This window comes from Rhinolophus sinicus, linkage group LG09, assembly GCF_036562045.2.
Source record: "Rhinolophus sinicus isolate RSC01 linkage group LG09, ASM3656204v1, whole genome shotgun sequence".
NCBI classification, from domain to species: domain Eukaryota; kingdom Metazoa; phylum Chordata; class Mammalia; order Chiroptera; family Rhinolophidae; genus Rhinolophus; species Rhinolophus sinicus.
Genome location: NC_133758.1, coordinates 70,303,580 through 70,319,094, shown reverse-complemented (window position 1 = coordinate 70,319,094; position 15,515 = coordinate 70,303,580). Strand labels below are relative to the sequence as shown.

At 37.7% G+C, this 15,515-nt stretch overlaps 1 protein-coding gene across 4 annotated transcripts in view; it reads right to left on the bottom strand.

Annotated features, from left to right (window-relative positions):
- Positions 1 to 15,515, bottom strand: part of RELN (reelin) — a 502,053-nt gene that overhangs the window by 208,962 nt on the left and 277,576 nt on the right. For all 4 annotated transcript variants that reach the window (XM_074340625.1, XM_074340624.1, XM_074340623.1 and 1 more), the window contains exons 9-10: positions 10,269 to 10,365; positions 7,518 to 7,758 (exon numbers count right to left, since the gene is read on the bottom strand). In XM_074340625.1, coding sequence (XP_074196726.1) covers positions 7,518 to 7,758; positions 10,269 to 10,365 — 338 coding nt within the window. The remainder of the gene's footprint in view (positions 1 to 7,517; positions 7,759 to 10,268; positions 10,366 to 15,515) is intronic.

Below are 15,515 nucleotides of genomic sequence, written 5' to 3'. Positions count from 1 at the left end.
TGAAAGTAGCAGTAGGGAGAATATCAAGATATGATCCTTCTAAATTCTGTATACTTCATCAGTCCAAAGGCTTGGCATATATGTGCAAAATTTAATAAATTACTTTTTAAGGGAATTTCTTTTGAATACATGTGATCAAATCACGGTCTATTCTAAAGGACAAAACTTTATAACAGAATCTGTGACATTTAGCACTGATTTACTTAAATTGACAGAAATGTGTAGAAGGAGTAATCTGGGATTCTTTGCTATCTGCTCAATGAGCTAGAGTAATAAATAGAAAAAGATCAGCCAGTGCAGGCACAGCAATCAAAGTGGGAAGATTTCTCAAAAATAAAAAATACGCGTAACAGCACCTGTCTCACACTGATCTGCATTTAATCTGTGGGTCAATTGCAGAGTTGACAGAAGGCAGTGATTTATGCCTTTGGAAGCTGAGTGTAACCAGAGTAGCTGAGCAGGTATAAACACTTATTAATGGTGAGTGAGCAAAGCACTTTCTCTCCCCGTTACACACACACACACACACACACACACACACACACACACACAGATCAAGGATGATTCATGCTTTCAAAACACAGATTTTGGCTACCACCAAAGATGAGAGTAAACAAACAAAATGAAGGAGCCGCTTGACCAGTCTTCACCTCCATGCCATACTGATCCATCTGGAAACTGCCTCATGGGGTACTATTACTAAAGGATGAGACAAACAGAAAACATAGAAGCCAAGGCCTGATCATAGCTCTTTCCTCATCAGCTGCCTCGGGTTCTCTTCTGAGTACTTCACTGATCTTTGCAGCTCCTCTCTTTGATGGTGACTCATGATAAGCACTGCAGCCACTCCAGGCTGACCCTTCAAAACTTCCATTTATTGTATCTCTGAACTTAAAATTAGGATATGCTCAGATTTCAGGATGTGTGTTTGAGGAGTTGGAAAAAGATGACTTTGATGGATCTATTTGTCCAGATGTTTCAAGAATGACTAAGGAAAATTAAGCACTAAACATCCAGGGTCTTTACAGATAGTCATTGTTCATTGACTGTAGATATAAAACTTAGATAGCACCTTTCTCGTAGTGCTGGCATCTATCAAACATTCATGAAATGCCATCATTACTACTATTTCTACTATTCTTCTTATTTATCATCACTATGATTACTATTATTATTTATTAGTATCCAGTATCTATGCTACTGAAGGTATCATTCCTGAATATGAGGCTCTTACTGAAAATGAAATGCTGATTCTTGATACTGTATCTTTTATTTGATTTTATTTATGTTTTTGTTTGTAAACATTTAAATTTGAAATAACGTTAGACTTGCAAAAAAGTCGTAAAAACGAGACTTCTCGCCTACCCTTCATCCCAGCCTACCCTTACATTACTCTTCCATAACCATAGCATAATTATCAAAACCAAGAAATTAATATGATACAATGATATTCACTAACTTAGAGATCTGACTTGAATTTTAGCACTGTTCCCTGATGTCCCTTTTCTGATCCCATATGGCATTTAGTTGTCATGTCTCTAGCTTCTTCTGATCTGTGAAAGTCCTGTCTTTCTTTGTCTTCTGTGAACAGTACACCTAAAGTTGAAGCTGAATAATACTGAATGTCAACTATAATTTAATATATGGTCACAGGATGTGGAGTACAGCATGGGGAATACAGTCAGTGGAATTGTAACAGCTATGTATGATGTCAGAGGGGTAGTAGATTGGGGGAGGGGGATTATCACTTTGTGAGGGATATAAATGTCTAATTATTACATTATTTTGTACATTTGAAACTAATAACAAAATATCATCCAGATGTACATTGACAGGTTTACTATTATTTTACTATGTGGTGCTCTCTGGGTCTTGGTTTCTTTACCTGAATAATAAGGGGGTTGGACTGACTGACCAGTATTCTTCAGCTACTGTATGGTTTAAATGGAAGGGGCCAAAAAGATTGGTTCATTTCCTTTAAACCTTGATGGCAAAACCAAGAGCCCTGTCACCGAGCTGGAGCAGCAGAAGTTGCCTTGAAATGAATCATTTTCCCACTTCCGGCAGGAAGAATGTGGCTCCCATCCTCACCTGTGGCACCAATACCCCCAGCCACCTGATAGAGAAGCACTGCCCAGGATGGCAGCCCCGGTGGCAACAGCTACTCCAGCAACTGCAAATGACCTGGCAGAGTCCACTCTGCATCTTTAGAATAGGAAAAACGGACAGAAATAATTCTTGACTATTCTTGATACTGTATACAGAAATCATATACAAAAGTTTGAAAAATGAACTATTCTGTAAAAGGAGGTGAAATCATCATAACCAACAACTAAGACAGGTGATTCAGCAAGAGGGTTTCAGGCTTCTTGCCCAGCTGAGTCCGCGATTCGCTTCTTCTGGGAGACAGCTAACGCGGGGGTGCCCTAGGGAGCCTGCTGACTTGCAGCATTGTATTTATTGGCATTTAGAGCCCCACCTACTTGGTCGTGAACAAAGGGCTACTTAGGGATTTATGGGAAATAAAAAATCATGATGGTAATTAGAAGCATAAGAATGTGGTGCGCCTTTTCTTCTATGTGGGAAGTTCTCTGGAAAAACATTGGAAGATGAGTCAGGCAAGGCCATGAACTTGTAAGAATGGAGGAGAAACACAGATGGCTGGAGAGGAAGAACATATTAATTCTGTGACCTCTTACAGTCCACCCAAATGAAAAAGCACAATAAATATAAGGCCAAGTTCTGTGTTAAAAACTGGGACTGCTATACATCTATTTCATATTAATTACTAATGAGCCAACAGATTGTAATGGCCTTCTACCAACCCAGGGCAGATTTAACTGGTGACCTATAATTGCAGTTCTCCAGATCACATAAACTCCTTAAGTTAATTACTCTATTTGGTCTTATATCATTCTGCCCTACTTGAGATAAACAAGGACAGGCTCAGATGAAATGGATTAAATATTCCCAAAGAAGCTGAAACAAAAATCTAAAGAAGACACGGAGAAATACGTAATGTGAGTGCCAGTGACTCATTTTCATCTTTCTTGTTTGACCTGACGCTCTCAAACATTATTTTCAAGCTCATCATCTGGACAGTTTACATCCCCACTACTCTCTATTCCCTTGTTTTATGAAAAATAGCACTTAAAAATCATTTGTTGTTAATAATAAAAACTACTATTAATAATTCCAGTTACATGAATGGCATTGAAACTTAATTCCAATGGAAAGGAAATTTCTTACTTTGATTGCCAAAGGTTACAAGTATGGACAATACTTGTGTCTGATGAAATCAACTTAGTGCATTTGATTTTGATATTACCTTAACGACATATAAGCATGACATAATTTGTGAAGTCTGTATTTTTTCTATCCTATTCCTTTTCCCCTCCTTATAACTGGAGCTGTCAGCTTAATCTTTTGCCTTCTATTCATTTTCCTCTATATTCACTTCCTTGTGGAACTTATTTGTTCTCAGTTTTCAGTGAAGAGGATACCTATTTAGTAAGCCCTCTCTCTATGTGCCAGCCCCTGTCCTAAGGCTATTACAGGTATTTTCTTATTTAATTGTCATAACATGAGATGCATACTATTATTAGCCCTGTTACAGGTAAGGATGCTGAGGAGCTGAGAGGTTAAATAACTTGCTTAAGACCACATGGCTAATAACTGGTGAAGCCAAGATATGAACCCACAGAGTTAAACCAAGTTTCTCAACACTTGTGCTATGTCCAGTCCCTCTCACGATGTTTTCAGCTGCCTTCAAATCATCACCAAATATGAAATTCATTTTCTTTCTCCATAAACTGGATCTTGTCATTTTTCCAGCTTTTCGTCCATTCAATTAACACCCAATAATCTATCATGTGCCACACACTGGGATTAAAAAATAACTAGATTAGTCCCTGACCTTAAGAAGATAACATTCTAACCAGGGAGAGAGAAACATAAATAAAAATAAAGTGATGTCCTAAATGCTGTCGTCAAGATGTATGTTCAGTGTAACAGAACGTTGAAATGGAACTAGTTTTGCGTCAGTTTTGGTTGAGGCTCCAAGAAAAGAGGTGGCAACCACTCCCCATTCCAGAATGAGGTGATGGACCAATTATAAGGACCAAAGCAAAGAGGTGGTAAAAGGGCTCAGGCACTCACTCACATGGAAGGCACTCAAGCGTGAAGGTGATGTGAAGGAAGCTGGACAACAGAGACAATTTCTTTAGAGAGGGTCGTGAGTTCCATCCATGTTCCTGTCAGGGGAGAAGGGTTCCCCCTCTGCTCCTCAGGCCTGGTATGCAGGAAGGACCTCAAGGATACCACCTGGAGGGCATGCTCTGCAGGCATGGACTGGTGCCTGGAGCTGCCTGGCACGTGGCTGCTTAAGAAGTGGGATGCACTTAGAAGCAGCTACTCTCCTCCCAGTGATGGATCCAAGGTGAGTGTTTATCATAGAGCAGGCTTGGGCCTGTGTACACAAGAGGCAACCTCGTGTCCTGCCCCAAAGGGCTCTCTGGAGGGGCAAGGAGCCCTCAGCCAAAAGAGGTTGCAGTCATTAGCCAGAGGTCTGTCCAGTGGCTAAGAGTGGAAGCAGACATGAGACATGCATGGGAGAATTGTATCCCCCTGCTTTGGCGACGGAAATTTTAGTGGGGAGATTTCCAAAGAGCCTATTGGTCCATTCAAGAGAGAGCCAGCTTTGATCACTTGCCGGGATGAGGGATCAATAATTCCGGCTTAACTGCATCTTGTCTCTTCTCCTTCTTCCAGATCCAGCCCTGGAGGACTCGGGGCTGAAACTTGTGGGGGGTGGTGAGGAAGGAGAGGAGACAACCACTGCCTCCATTTCCACTACAGCAAACCTATGCTGGAAGCGGGGGAGAAACCATGGATGAAGCTTGGAGCTTGGATTATTACAGCTAACTGGTCATATTTGTTATTGACCTGAGACTGGAAGTCTAAAGTGATTGGATGATGGTTTTGGTCTATCAGCCGTCTTGGGACCTGCCTTAGTTTTTGTGCAAAGAAGGCAGAGATGAAACAGTCAGTTGGGAAAAAGAATGGAACCATTTTCTATAGCCAGTCCTCACTCCCAAGTCCTGCTGGTTCAATCTAGTGGTTATATCAGCACAGAGCGGAGAGAGACATTAACTGTACAACACTTCACACAATGATATTTGAACTGGGCCCTTAAGGATGCCATGGAATTACTCAGGAGAGAAAAAAGGAAGGCGGGAAAGTGTGTCTAAAGAGGTGAGAGTGTGGAATTCTGGGTTGTATTCGTGAGGCTGGAGGACAGCAGAGCAAGAGATGAGGATGAAAAGTTAGGCTGGGCCTAGACTGGGAAGGGCCTTGATATGAATTACATGACACGGAGTTTGGGTTGTATCTTCTAGGCCTGCACAGGAAGCCATCAGAGTCTTGAGTATGAAGGGAGCATGATGTAATCCTATTAAAGGATGATGCCGGAGTTTTCATTAACGGCATGCCTTTGTATGATCCTTGGTTTTTAACATCTTTCTCATACATAGTCGGCTACCATCAGACTGCTGATTTCTCTTTCTTTACTGTCCCACCATTCTCACTCTATCTCACCTCCCAGGTAGGTTACTGTGAATGCCTCCCACCTCCATTAAGGGAAATATTTTAAACTCTTATCTCCTTAAGTTCACTTTACGTCAGAAGTCAATACCTGAGCTGGACCAGTAACTAGGATTGTGTGAACAAAATCAGCTGTGGAAAAGAAGGAAGAGACCAGTGTTTGGTCTGAACTTACTAAATTCTAATGTATACAAATTAAACATTATACATTAGATATATTGGTATGTAATAAACGATTACATTAGAGGAAGGAACATGAAGTATTAATGGAATAAAGCTGGAGCAAGATCAAGAAATATGAGCAAAACAAGAATCTTTTAACCTACAGTGAGAAAGTGAAGGGGAAGAGAATGAGCAGATAATTTAACAAACGAATGTTGGGAAGGAACACAGGAAAAACAGAGGAAGAATGTCAGTTTATATTTACTACTTGTACGAGCAAAGCCATGTGGCAACTGAGATCAAGATTAAATCAGATTCCTGTATTTGAATCCCAGCTCTGCCCCTGGTGAGAGGTGTGTTTTGGACAAGTTACTCCACATCTCTATGTCCACTTTCAACATCTGTAAGATGTATCACTTTTTTCATGGGTTTATAAGAATCAGGTTACATGAGATTTGTGGCTGGAATAATAAGTGCTCAATAAAGAGCAGTTCTTATTTCTTAGACAAAGAGTATCCTATCTGTGCATGGACAATTTGTTCCTTGAATAAGCTCTATGTTGTAATTAGGCATATGTTCTCAATTGATGTTAGACTTACTCTTTGATTTAGTTAAGATGTAAACATCTTGGAAACTTACACAAACATCAACCCATTAAGTTGCATACCTGAAACTAATATAATGTTACATGTCAAATATACCTCAAAAAAAGAAAAGAAAAAAAAAGATCAACATGTCCAAAGTGAATTCATTAACTCCTGTGAACGTGCTTCTCCTTCTGTTTCCTGTTTCAATGAATGGCACTGCCGACCACTCCGCTGCCCAAACCTTGTCCTTGACAACTATTTCATCATCATCTCAATCAGTCCCCAACCTTCTCCATTCCCTCTTCTAAAAATCTCTGAAATGCATCCATCTTTTCCCATCCTCTCCCCTAATTCTAGCCAACATGATCTCCCATGGGACTGTTATCAGCCTCCTAGGTGGTCTCCCTGAATGCACTCTCTCCCTTCCATTTCCAATCAAATCTGATGGTCTGAGTCTGATCTGGAGTGCTTCTGTGACTCCCTATTATTTTCAGGATCAAGTTCAAACTCTACAGCGGCTTGTAGGACCTCCAAGACTTTGTCACTGGCCTTGTCTCCAGACTTAACTATCACAATTTGCAACGCAAAAATCTGTTAGACAACTATTTTGAACACTGTTCAAGACCCCTGCTCTGTGCTCTCACTGCCAAGCCTTTATGTATGTGATTTCTGATTCTAGAAACACTATTCCGCCCACCTGGCCAACTCCAAATTCCCCTTCAGTCTCTACCTGGATTCCCTGTTCTCCTGGAGAAGCTTACTAAACCCTCGGGTTGGGACTCGGTACTGGGTGGTCTACTTCCACAGCACTCTCAACTTTCCCAGCAAATCATAACCATTATGCTGTTTTGTACTTGCACGTTGACTTGTCTAACTACCCACACTAAGTTGATAGCCACATGAAGGGAAGAAACATATCTGCCTTTTTGTGGTTATATTCTCTAGGTTCAGCCCAGTATATGGCCCTCAAAAATACCTGTTAAATGGATGAGGAAATGAACATTTTTGTAAAAATAATTTTCCATCCTTAAAAGGGGATATAAGGTACATAAAAACATTACTATTCCTTCATTAGTGAGTTGGGTAAGAATCATCATCTTTGTACAATTTGGTTTATTGAGCTTTAGGTTTTAGAGGACAAGAGAAGGAACCAAAGAGTGATCAAACCTTAATTGTAGCTCCTGGGAAGAAAAGCCAGTTGCCCGTGTCTACTGGATCGAGGTTATCTTCCAAAACAACTTGTCTGTGAGCTGAGTTGATGACCAGGATATTATCTAAGGCCCAGCAGGCTTCATACACTTCACCTACATGGAGATTTTCCTGCTTCCACCGAAACTGGACATTTTCCCCTTTGGAGTCTTCAGGAAGGTAGAGGATATGGATGATTGTGCTGATATTGGAAGGGGCTCTGGAATACAGGGTGAGATGGGAATTGGTACCAGAGTAAAGTTCAACAATGTCTACTTTTTCTTTCTGAAAGATCAACTTGGTTTCTTAATTAAGATTGGAGTTTCATTATCTTAAAAATATTATATACATTACAGGTTAAATACAATTGCATTAGCCCTTAAATCTTTTAGTATATGCTGATTATTAAGATATTCATACTAATGAGAGTCTAAATATTAAATGTCTTCAAGAGGTTTACTTTTAAGATAGGGCCGGCACTAAGTCAGTAAAGGAATAGTTGAAGAGAAAATGGCACACACTTCATGGCACCTGTAGAAAATCAAAGCATATCTAACATAGTTTTTTGCATGTGGTGGAGAATCAATATAAAAAAGTTTATTTTATTTGATACTAACGGAAAAAGGAGAAAAACCGTAAAATTGCTATCGTAATTTTGATTCTTACTTTGCAATTTTGCACATATTAGAGACAATTTTATGCTACGTTTCATAATCAATCTTTCCATAATAGTTATTTTACTTCTAGTAACCAGATACACTGTTGTTTGTTTATATGAAATGTGAGATTTGCCATGAGAATTAAATGCTCTGTAATTCTTTACAATTCCATACAGATCAATCTTAAAAAATATGATATAATTTAACATTATTTTTATATTACATGTGCTAGAACCTAGTTATTTTTATTAAACATTTTATTCTACTAAAGTAGAAACCTCTATAGCAAAAATGATTGCTTTAGCCAAGACTAGAAGTGGTACAAAATGCAAACTCATAGTTCTGTGCACTTGTTATAAATAAGTTTTGAAAGGATGACAGACAGAAAAGACATACTTTTCACTCACCAATGAAACACATATATGTATTTGCAAAATTGTCTGCACAGGTTATAGATGGCGTACCTTAACCTTTGGGGTAATTAATTCCCCCTTTCAAAATATTTCATGGTAACTATGTTTTTAGCTTCAAAAATAATTTAAACAAATGAAAATAACATATTTTAGTTTTAGGAAGTGATTGAAAATACGTTCACTCTGATCACTAACAATAAGGAAAATTTGCATTAATGAAGATGATGGTTTATTGCATGGTCTAAAATTGAAAATCTCATTTAGTGAAAAACCAAATGGAATCAGCTGAATGTGATCTTTACATGTTGTACTTAAATGTATACATTCACTACTTGTCATATCAAAAGCATGTAACTATATTCCAGTGAAAAATAGCTACTGCAATTTTCCTAAACTATGATATACAACAATTAGATGGACAGAAAAATGAAGGTATGGGTAAAATTTCCAATATTTATGTTGCCTTGCTTAAAACTATTTATATAAAAAAATTTAATATGAATGCAATTTCATAACAACTACTAGATTTCAGAAAGAACAGCAAAATGTTCTGTTATACAATTGGCACAGCATATTAGACCTTGGCTTGTACCAGGTATCTATAAATTATATTTTATCCTCCCACAGAGGATGTCAGTCTATTAAAACCCATGAGTTAGAATCGCTTTTCTCAGTTTTCTGGTTAGACTAGAGCTTAGAATCATAACAGTTTTTTAAAAAAATTTGAACTACTACTAGAAACTTTGGACAGTTTGGTTTAGTACTAATGAGTAAGAACCCAATATTTATTCTCCTCTAAATAAATCACAATTTTTCAACATGAAAATATGGTAAGGAAAATAGCATGTGAAAAAAGAAAACTACAAAACTGATAGAAAATGTTCTATTTGAGTTATGCTAATTTAAGAATTAAACCAATCATAATAACTATAAAAGTTCAAGGTAGTTTTTCCTTCTAATATCTTACCATGCTTGAAATTAAGCATGCATTATGAATTTTGTTTTATGATTTAACTTATGCAGAGGTACTAAACATAATGTGAGTATTGCTAATTTAACCAAACCTTTTCAACTTGAATGAGCTGCTTCTTCAAGCATCCTACCCCATTTTGTAACAGGGATTTTTTTTTTAAATACAGAAAATATAATAAACGATTATGAGTTGCATCATAATTATAATAGAATTTTAGAAGTGGCCTTAGGGAAGTTCAAAGGAAAATGGCAGAACTAGAGATTAAATGCAAAAGGGCCGGTGGCTATTAATGCACTATCACCACAGACTGGAAGGAATTCACGTGGAATCTGACATATTCTTAGGTCTATAAACCAGGCCATGGGCAGGCCACCTAGAGAGATGGGTGATGTTATTTTCTGGAGGATTCCATCATAAAGGTCATTAACCCAAATGTGCTTTTACAAAAAATCCTTTGTTACAGCTACTACTGACAGTGGAAATTCCAAATGGAAAAATGACATTTTTAACAATACTTCTTGAAATAAGGCAGATCATAATATGTGCATCCATGTAATTCAACTTAATTAACAACCACAGTACTTTTAAGAATAAAGGTAGTGGTTGTTAGAATAAAGAAGCCAAATAGAGAAGCAGAAATCTACCTATGTTAGAATTTGTGAAAATATTATAAATTATAACAAACCTGATTTTCTCAAGCTGAATCCAGTCTGAAGTGTTATTCTTGGCATATGACACGATGATGTTGGGGTCTGAATAACTAAAGCGACATGAACCTGAACCTGTAAACAGCAATGTTTCAAAGTTAAAAATGTGTAATTACATATTATCCTTCCTGAGAAATATATTAGATCATTTTCTAACCATTTAGATATTTATCTCATTGTTCCCTCATTCTTCTAACTATGCTGAAATTTCTTGTGATCCCTTCTGCTAAATATTATTTGATAAATAATTTTAGGAATCAGAAATAAGGCAAACAAGGTAAATTGCAGATTTCTTTAGAGATAAATGAACTTCTAAATTAAATTATAAAAGAAGCACTTAGGGTCTATGCCAAGAAATATCTAAGTATTACAAAATAATTAATAATGCATGATGGTTCTTGCAAGTTAATATCAAATGAATAGTGATTGTGTTAAATGGTATGTAAGTCATTAAATTGCATGAGGACTAAAAACACCCTTCTGTTTGTGTTTTACTTAAATGATGAGACAGTATATGAGAAGCTAAAATATTATTAAGAAAATTCAAATACTAAATGAGAACTATCGAAGACATCATTGATATTATTCTAAATAGCCTAACATTAAAGATTTAAAAGAAGGACACAATGTCCCATTGTGACACTTTGGTCATTGTTTTTCATTATTATTTTCAGTATTGAAAATATGAATATCAAAGAAAATTTTAAAACTCTGATAAGAATGTTTCTACACGTTCAATGAATTCCTACAATAAAACATAATACGACAGCAATTTCAAAGATCTTAGGATACTCCCAAACAGCCATGAAACATATGCCAGAAGTTTATTGTAAACGAATAGCAGGATTTTTAATACTATATTAAAAACAAATGAACCAAAAGAAAAAGGAATAGTGCAATTTATGTTTAACCTTCACCCATCTGCTAAAGGAGCCTGGGTTTCAGCAAATGGCATCTGTTGAGTCTACATTTGTAGCACCCTGGAGTCCCAAGCTTTAATCAGACTCATTTATTTTACTTCAGTGGTGTTTAGTACAACACCAGTTAGTTTGCAATCACCAACCTGGCAATGTGCTATAAGGCCAAACAGCAGTTTTCCTAGATTTATTCTCACAGCCAAAACATGTTTAAAAAGGCATGAAAGAAAGGGTACTCAATGAAACTACCCAGCAACCCTGAGCTCAAGCAGAAACCCACCTTACACCATGCTGATCATTGCTAAATTCTACCTTTCGTAAGCAGCAGCTTAAAATAAATATCAAACTGTGGGGCTGGAAATGGCAACGGCCAGGACTATGTGGGACAAACTTCAACATAAACAGGAATGAGGTCTGGCAGACAATCTGTTTATTTCTAAAGAAATTTCAAATTATTCTGAAGAATTTAAATGGCATTTATGTGTTTCCATTATGTTGTATACACCGTAAGTAGTTAAAAGCAAATATATAAGGTGAATCCCTGAAAAAGGAAAGAACAAATGATAACCAAAAATGTTCCTTACAGAATTCCTTGCAAATTGTTTACAAATTGAGAAGAGAGAAGGAAAGCTGATAAATATCAAAATGAAAATGTCTCCAAATATGACCTTGAGAACAAATATGACTTCTCTATTTTCTTATACCACCACCTCAATGTTATTAGATTAAGTTGATTACACACCCATAAAACAAAAAGGCACTGGGCAGGTGACTCACTTTTCCTCGGCCACTTAGTCAGCTGCACTCTGAGAGGGCGTGAGGAATCATTAATTCATTGGATTGGCGCCATATGAATTGGTAGTTTGGGCAGGCAGATGTCCAAAGCTGACTGGTTCTCTTGGGGGGGTGCTGCTTCCAGCTGGGGAATTCCCAGTTCAGTGCACTTGGCCTGGACAGTGCCTGGGCTCTGATTGGCCCTTGTACCGCAGTCCTGGTCTTCCAACTGTCCATCCCTAGGCTGGAGTCCCTTTGCCTGTCTGACTACCTTTTCCCCTGGAAACCCTGGTGGGCTAGTTCTGGTTTCCAGGGTACGTACACATATTCTGCATACACTGGAGGAAATTCTTCTTCACACTGATGCTTCTGACTTGCAAGCACACTGTTACATAGACTTTGATCTGCAGAGTAAGATTTGTGCTTGCCCAGACTGACAGTGGTTACGGGACTCTGTCTGGTATGAGGGGAGGAAAGAATTCCTCAATGTCCATGTGCCCTGATGCCTAATGCCACCTCCAACACCCTGCTCCAGATGCCGTGGCACAGAGCTCGCTCTCACATACATACCTCAAGGCACCTCTTACCCAGTGAGGAGACAACAATAACCAGATGTCACCTGCCAGCAGGTACCTCTCTCTTTCCCCTCTTAAATCAAGGATCTTTAATTGCTAAAGGTGGTATTTAAAACCAGAAAGGAAAGACAAACCCAAATGCCAAATATCCTTTTTTTGGAGATCCATTTTCTCTTGTTCAGGTCACTTCCAAGGTAATCCTTCACTCTAGTAGTAGCGATTTTGCAAAGATTTAAAGAATTGCTGAAGGAGGGAAGATAATTTAGAACCATGGGTGTACAAGTATGGTTTGAGAACCATTGATGGACTCTAATTGGTTTAAAATTTCAAACACTTTCTCTGGTTCTTACAGGCAGAAAGTCCATAGATTTTCATTTTTATCTACAGCAAGGGTATAAATAATCTACAAAGTGATTAAGGGCTCCTAAAGTTTGTTATTCCTAAAAAAAAAAAAAAAAATACTGCAATTCTAGGATTTACTGAGGACCCCAACCCAACAGTCTACGAAATCTGGCTCTCATGTAGGGCTACACATACGAAGATTACTAAAATATCACAGTTTGGGAAGACATGATATTTTGTGTTAGATGTACCTCATCAGTGCTCTTTGCAGTTGGTCTTGTGTCAATACTTGATTTTAAACTGACAAATAAATTGATAAATGATAAACCTACAGTTATTTATAGTGACTATCATTTACATTATTATTGGTTATTTAGTCAACTCCATAGTATACAATGATGGATATTTTATCAACATTTCTGGCCTTCTTTTGTCTTACTGTTTGTCCTATGGCTTATGACATATGCACAACAATACAAATACAAGCCACCTGTAGATCCAACTTGCCACCTCTTATGGACTCCTCAAACTTACTAAGTCAATATTAGAAGTATTGGTTTGCCAACCCCTAAATATCCACTACTCTTTTCATTTCAAATGGTACCTCCAGCCTAGATACTGACACAAATAAGCAACAAAAAATACCTAGGAGTCATCTTTGATTCCTCCCTTTGTCTCACTTCCCACTTCAAACCCCTGAGCCCATGCTGGGAGTTCTGCCTCCAAAATATTGTTCAGCTTCTATCTCTCTCTACTGGTACCACCTCAATCAAGTCACAATCATGTCTCCATGGCTCTCTTGCTCCCCTTTTTATCCTCCTGTAATCCATTCTCCACACAGCAGTCAAAGGGGTCTTTCAAAAACAGAGGCGTCTTTTACAATGTTGTCACAATCGTGCCATTCCCCACCTAAAACCCTCTCCCGGAGTCTCAGCACACTAGGAACAAAAGGATGAGCTCCTCACCGTGTTACAAAAACTCCTACATGGCCTGCTGTCCGTTACATCTCAAACCTTCCCCTTCTATCAATCTTCCTCTCATTTACTATGCTCCAGCCGCTCCAGACTTTCTCTTCCCTCAGTACTCATCTCAGGGCTTCTGTGCGCCTTCTCGCTGCCTGAAACTACTCCGATTATGTCAATTTCCTCACACTCTGTTCTCTCTTCATTCCATTCACATCTTTCCCCACACAGCTCCCCCTGGCTGTGTCCCTCTTTTCCCTCCGGTATCTGTGCAAATATCACTTCCTCAAAGAAGCCTCCCCTGAGCCCTCAATATAAAGAAATCTATCCCCAACCTCCAATCATCCTTCATCTTATCATTCATTTTTATGTTATTCATAGTACTTATCACTAAATGTCTCTTGTTTATTACTTGTTTACTTGCTCATTGTCCATCTCCTGTTAGGATGCAAGCTCCATCAGAGTAGGAACTGTATCTGTTTTGTTCACTACTTGTGTCCCTAGTACCCAGAACAGTACTTGGTACACAGTAGAAGCTCAATAAACTCTGGCTGGAACATAATAAGTTTGCTGTAAGTTGTTTACTTTAAATTCTCCATTTCTTTGTTTTTACTGAGTTATGTTTCCACTAGAGGGGAACTATAACAGTAGACGGGACTTAAGGACTTTCAACTTCCCCGAATGAGTCAAAATGAAAAAAAACCCATGACAACCATGCTTCAGAGTATCTGGACTACGTGGGTCTTTGCCACAGATTAACTTCGGTACTGTTGGATAGTCAACAGGGCAATAATTTCCCTGAGTTAATTACAAAATGTGCTAAGATGACTTAGATGGTTACATAACCCAGTCTGTTTTCAGAATAAAAATATCACAGACAAATTACATAAGTCATTATGGTACATTTTTATCAGCCTGATAAGGTAATGTGAGGAATAATGATAGCCAGATGAGTTATTTTACTTATTAGTAAAGTCTTATTATAATGGCCCAGCATAATTGAAAATAAGCAATTTGCAATGTCATTCAAAGTAGTCATAAGACAGATAGGCTATCACTCCCAAAGCACAAGTTCTGACCTCTCCATCAGGAATCATTTTCTACTGCATTAAAAAAAAGTTTCTCAAATGTAATATCTTCCTGATCATAAGACATTATCCTGTCTCTTTAAGTTGATGGATTTTGTTTCTGTTTGAATATTTAATTAGATTAACACACTGTTCTATGAGGGAAAAAGTCCACTTTTATGCTTAGGAAGAAACATAATAAAATTGTAACTTTATAGAAAAAGGTGACTCTGAATTGTAATGTCATGGATTAATGCGAAATAAGATATCATCATAGATGCATCTTATAATGTATCATATAGACTTAAACAGATCTTATTTAATTTTTCTCATATGAGGGAAGTCCACACGATAATAAATTCAATTTTGTTAGCATTACTGATAATTCTATATAATGCTTTTTCTTCAGTTTTTAGAGTAAAATTTCCCAGGTTGCGATGTGGGCTTTGACACTTCTTAGCTGTGTGATCTTAGATAAATCATTTACCTTTTCTGTGCTCAGTTTCCACATTTGTAAAATCTGAATAATAATACCAATCTCTTCATAGAAATGTTGTAAAGATTAAGAAGTTAATATATGAAAAGTGC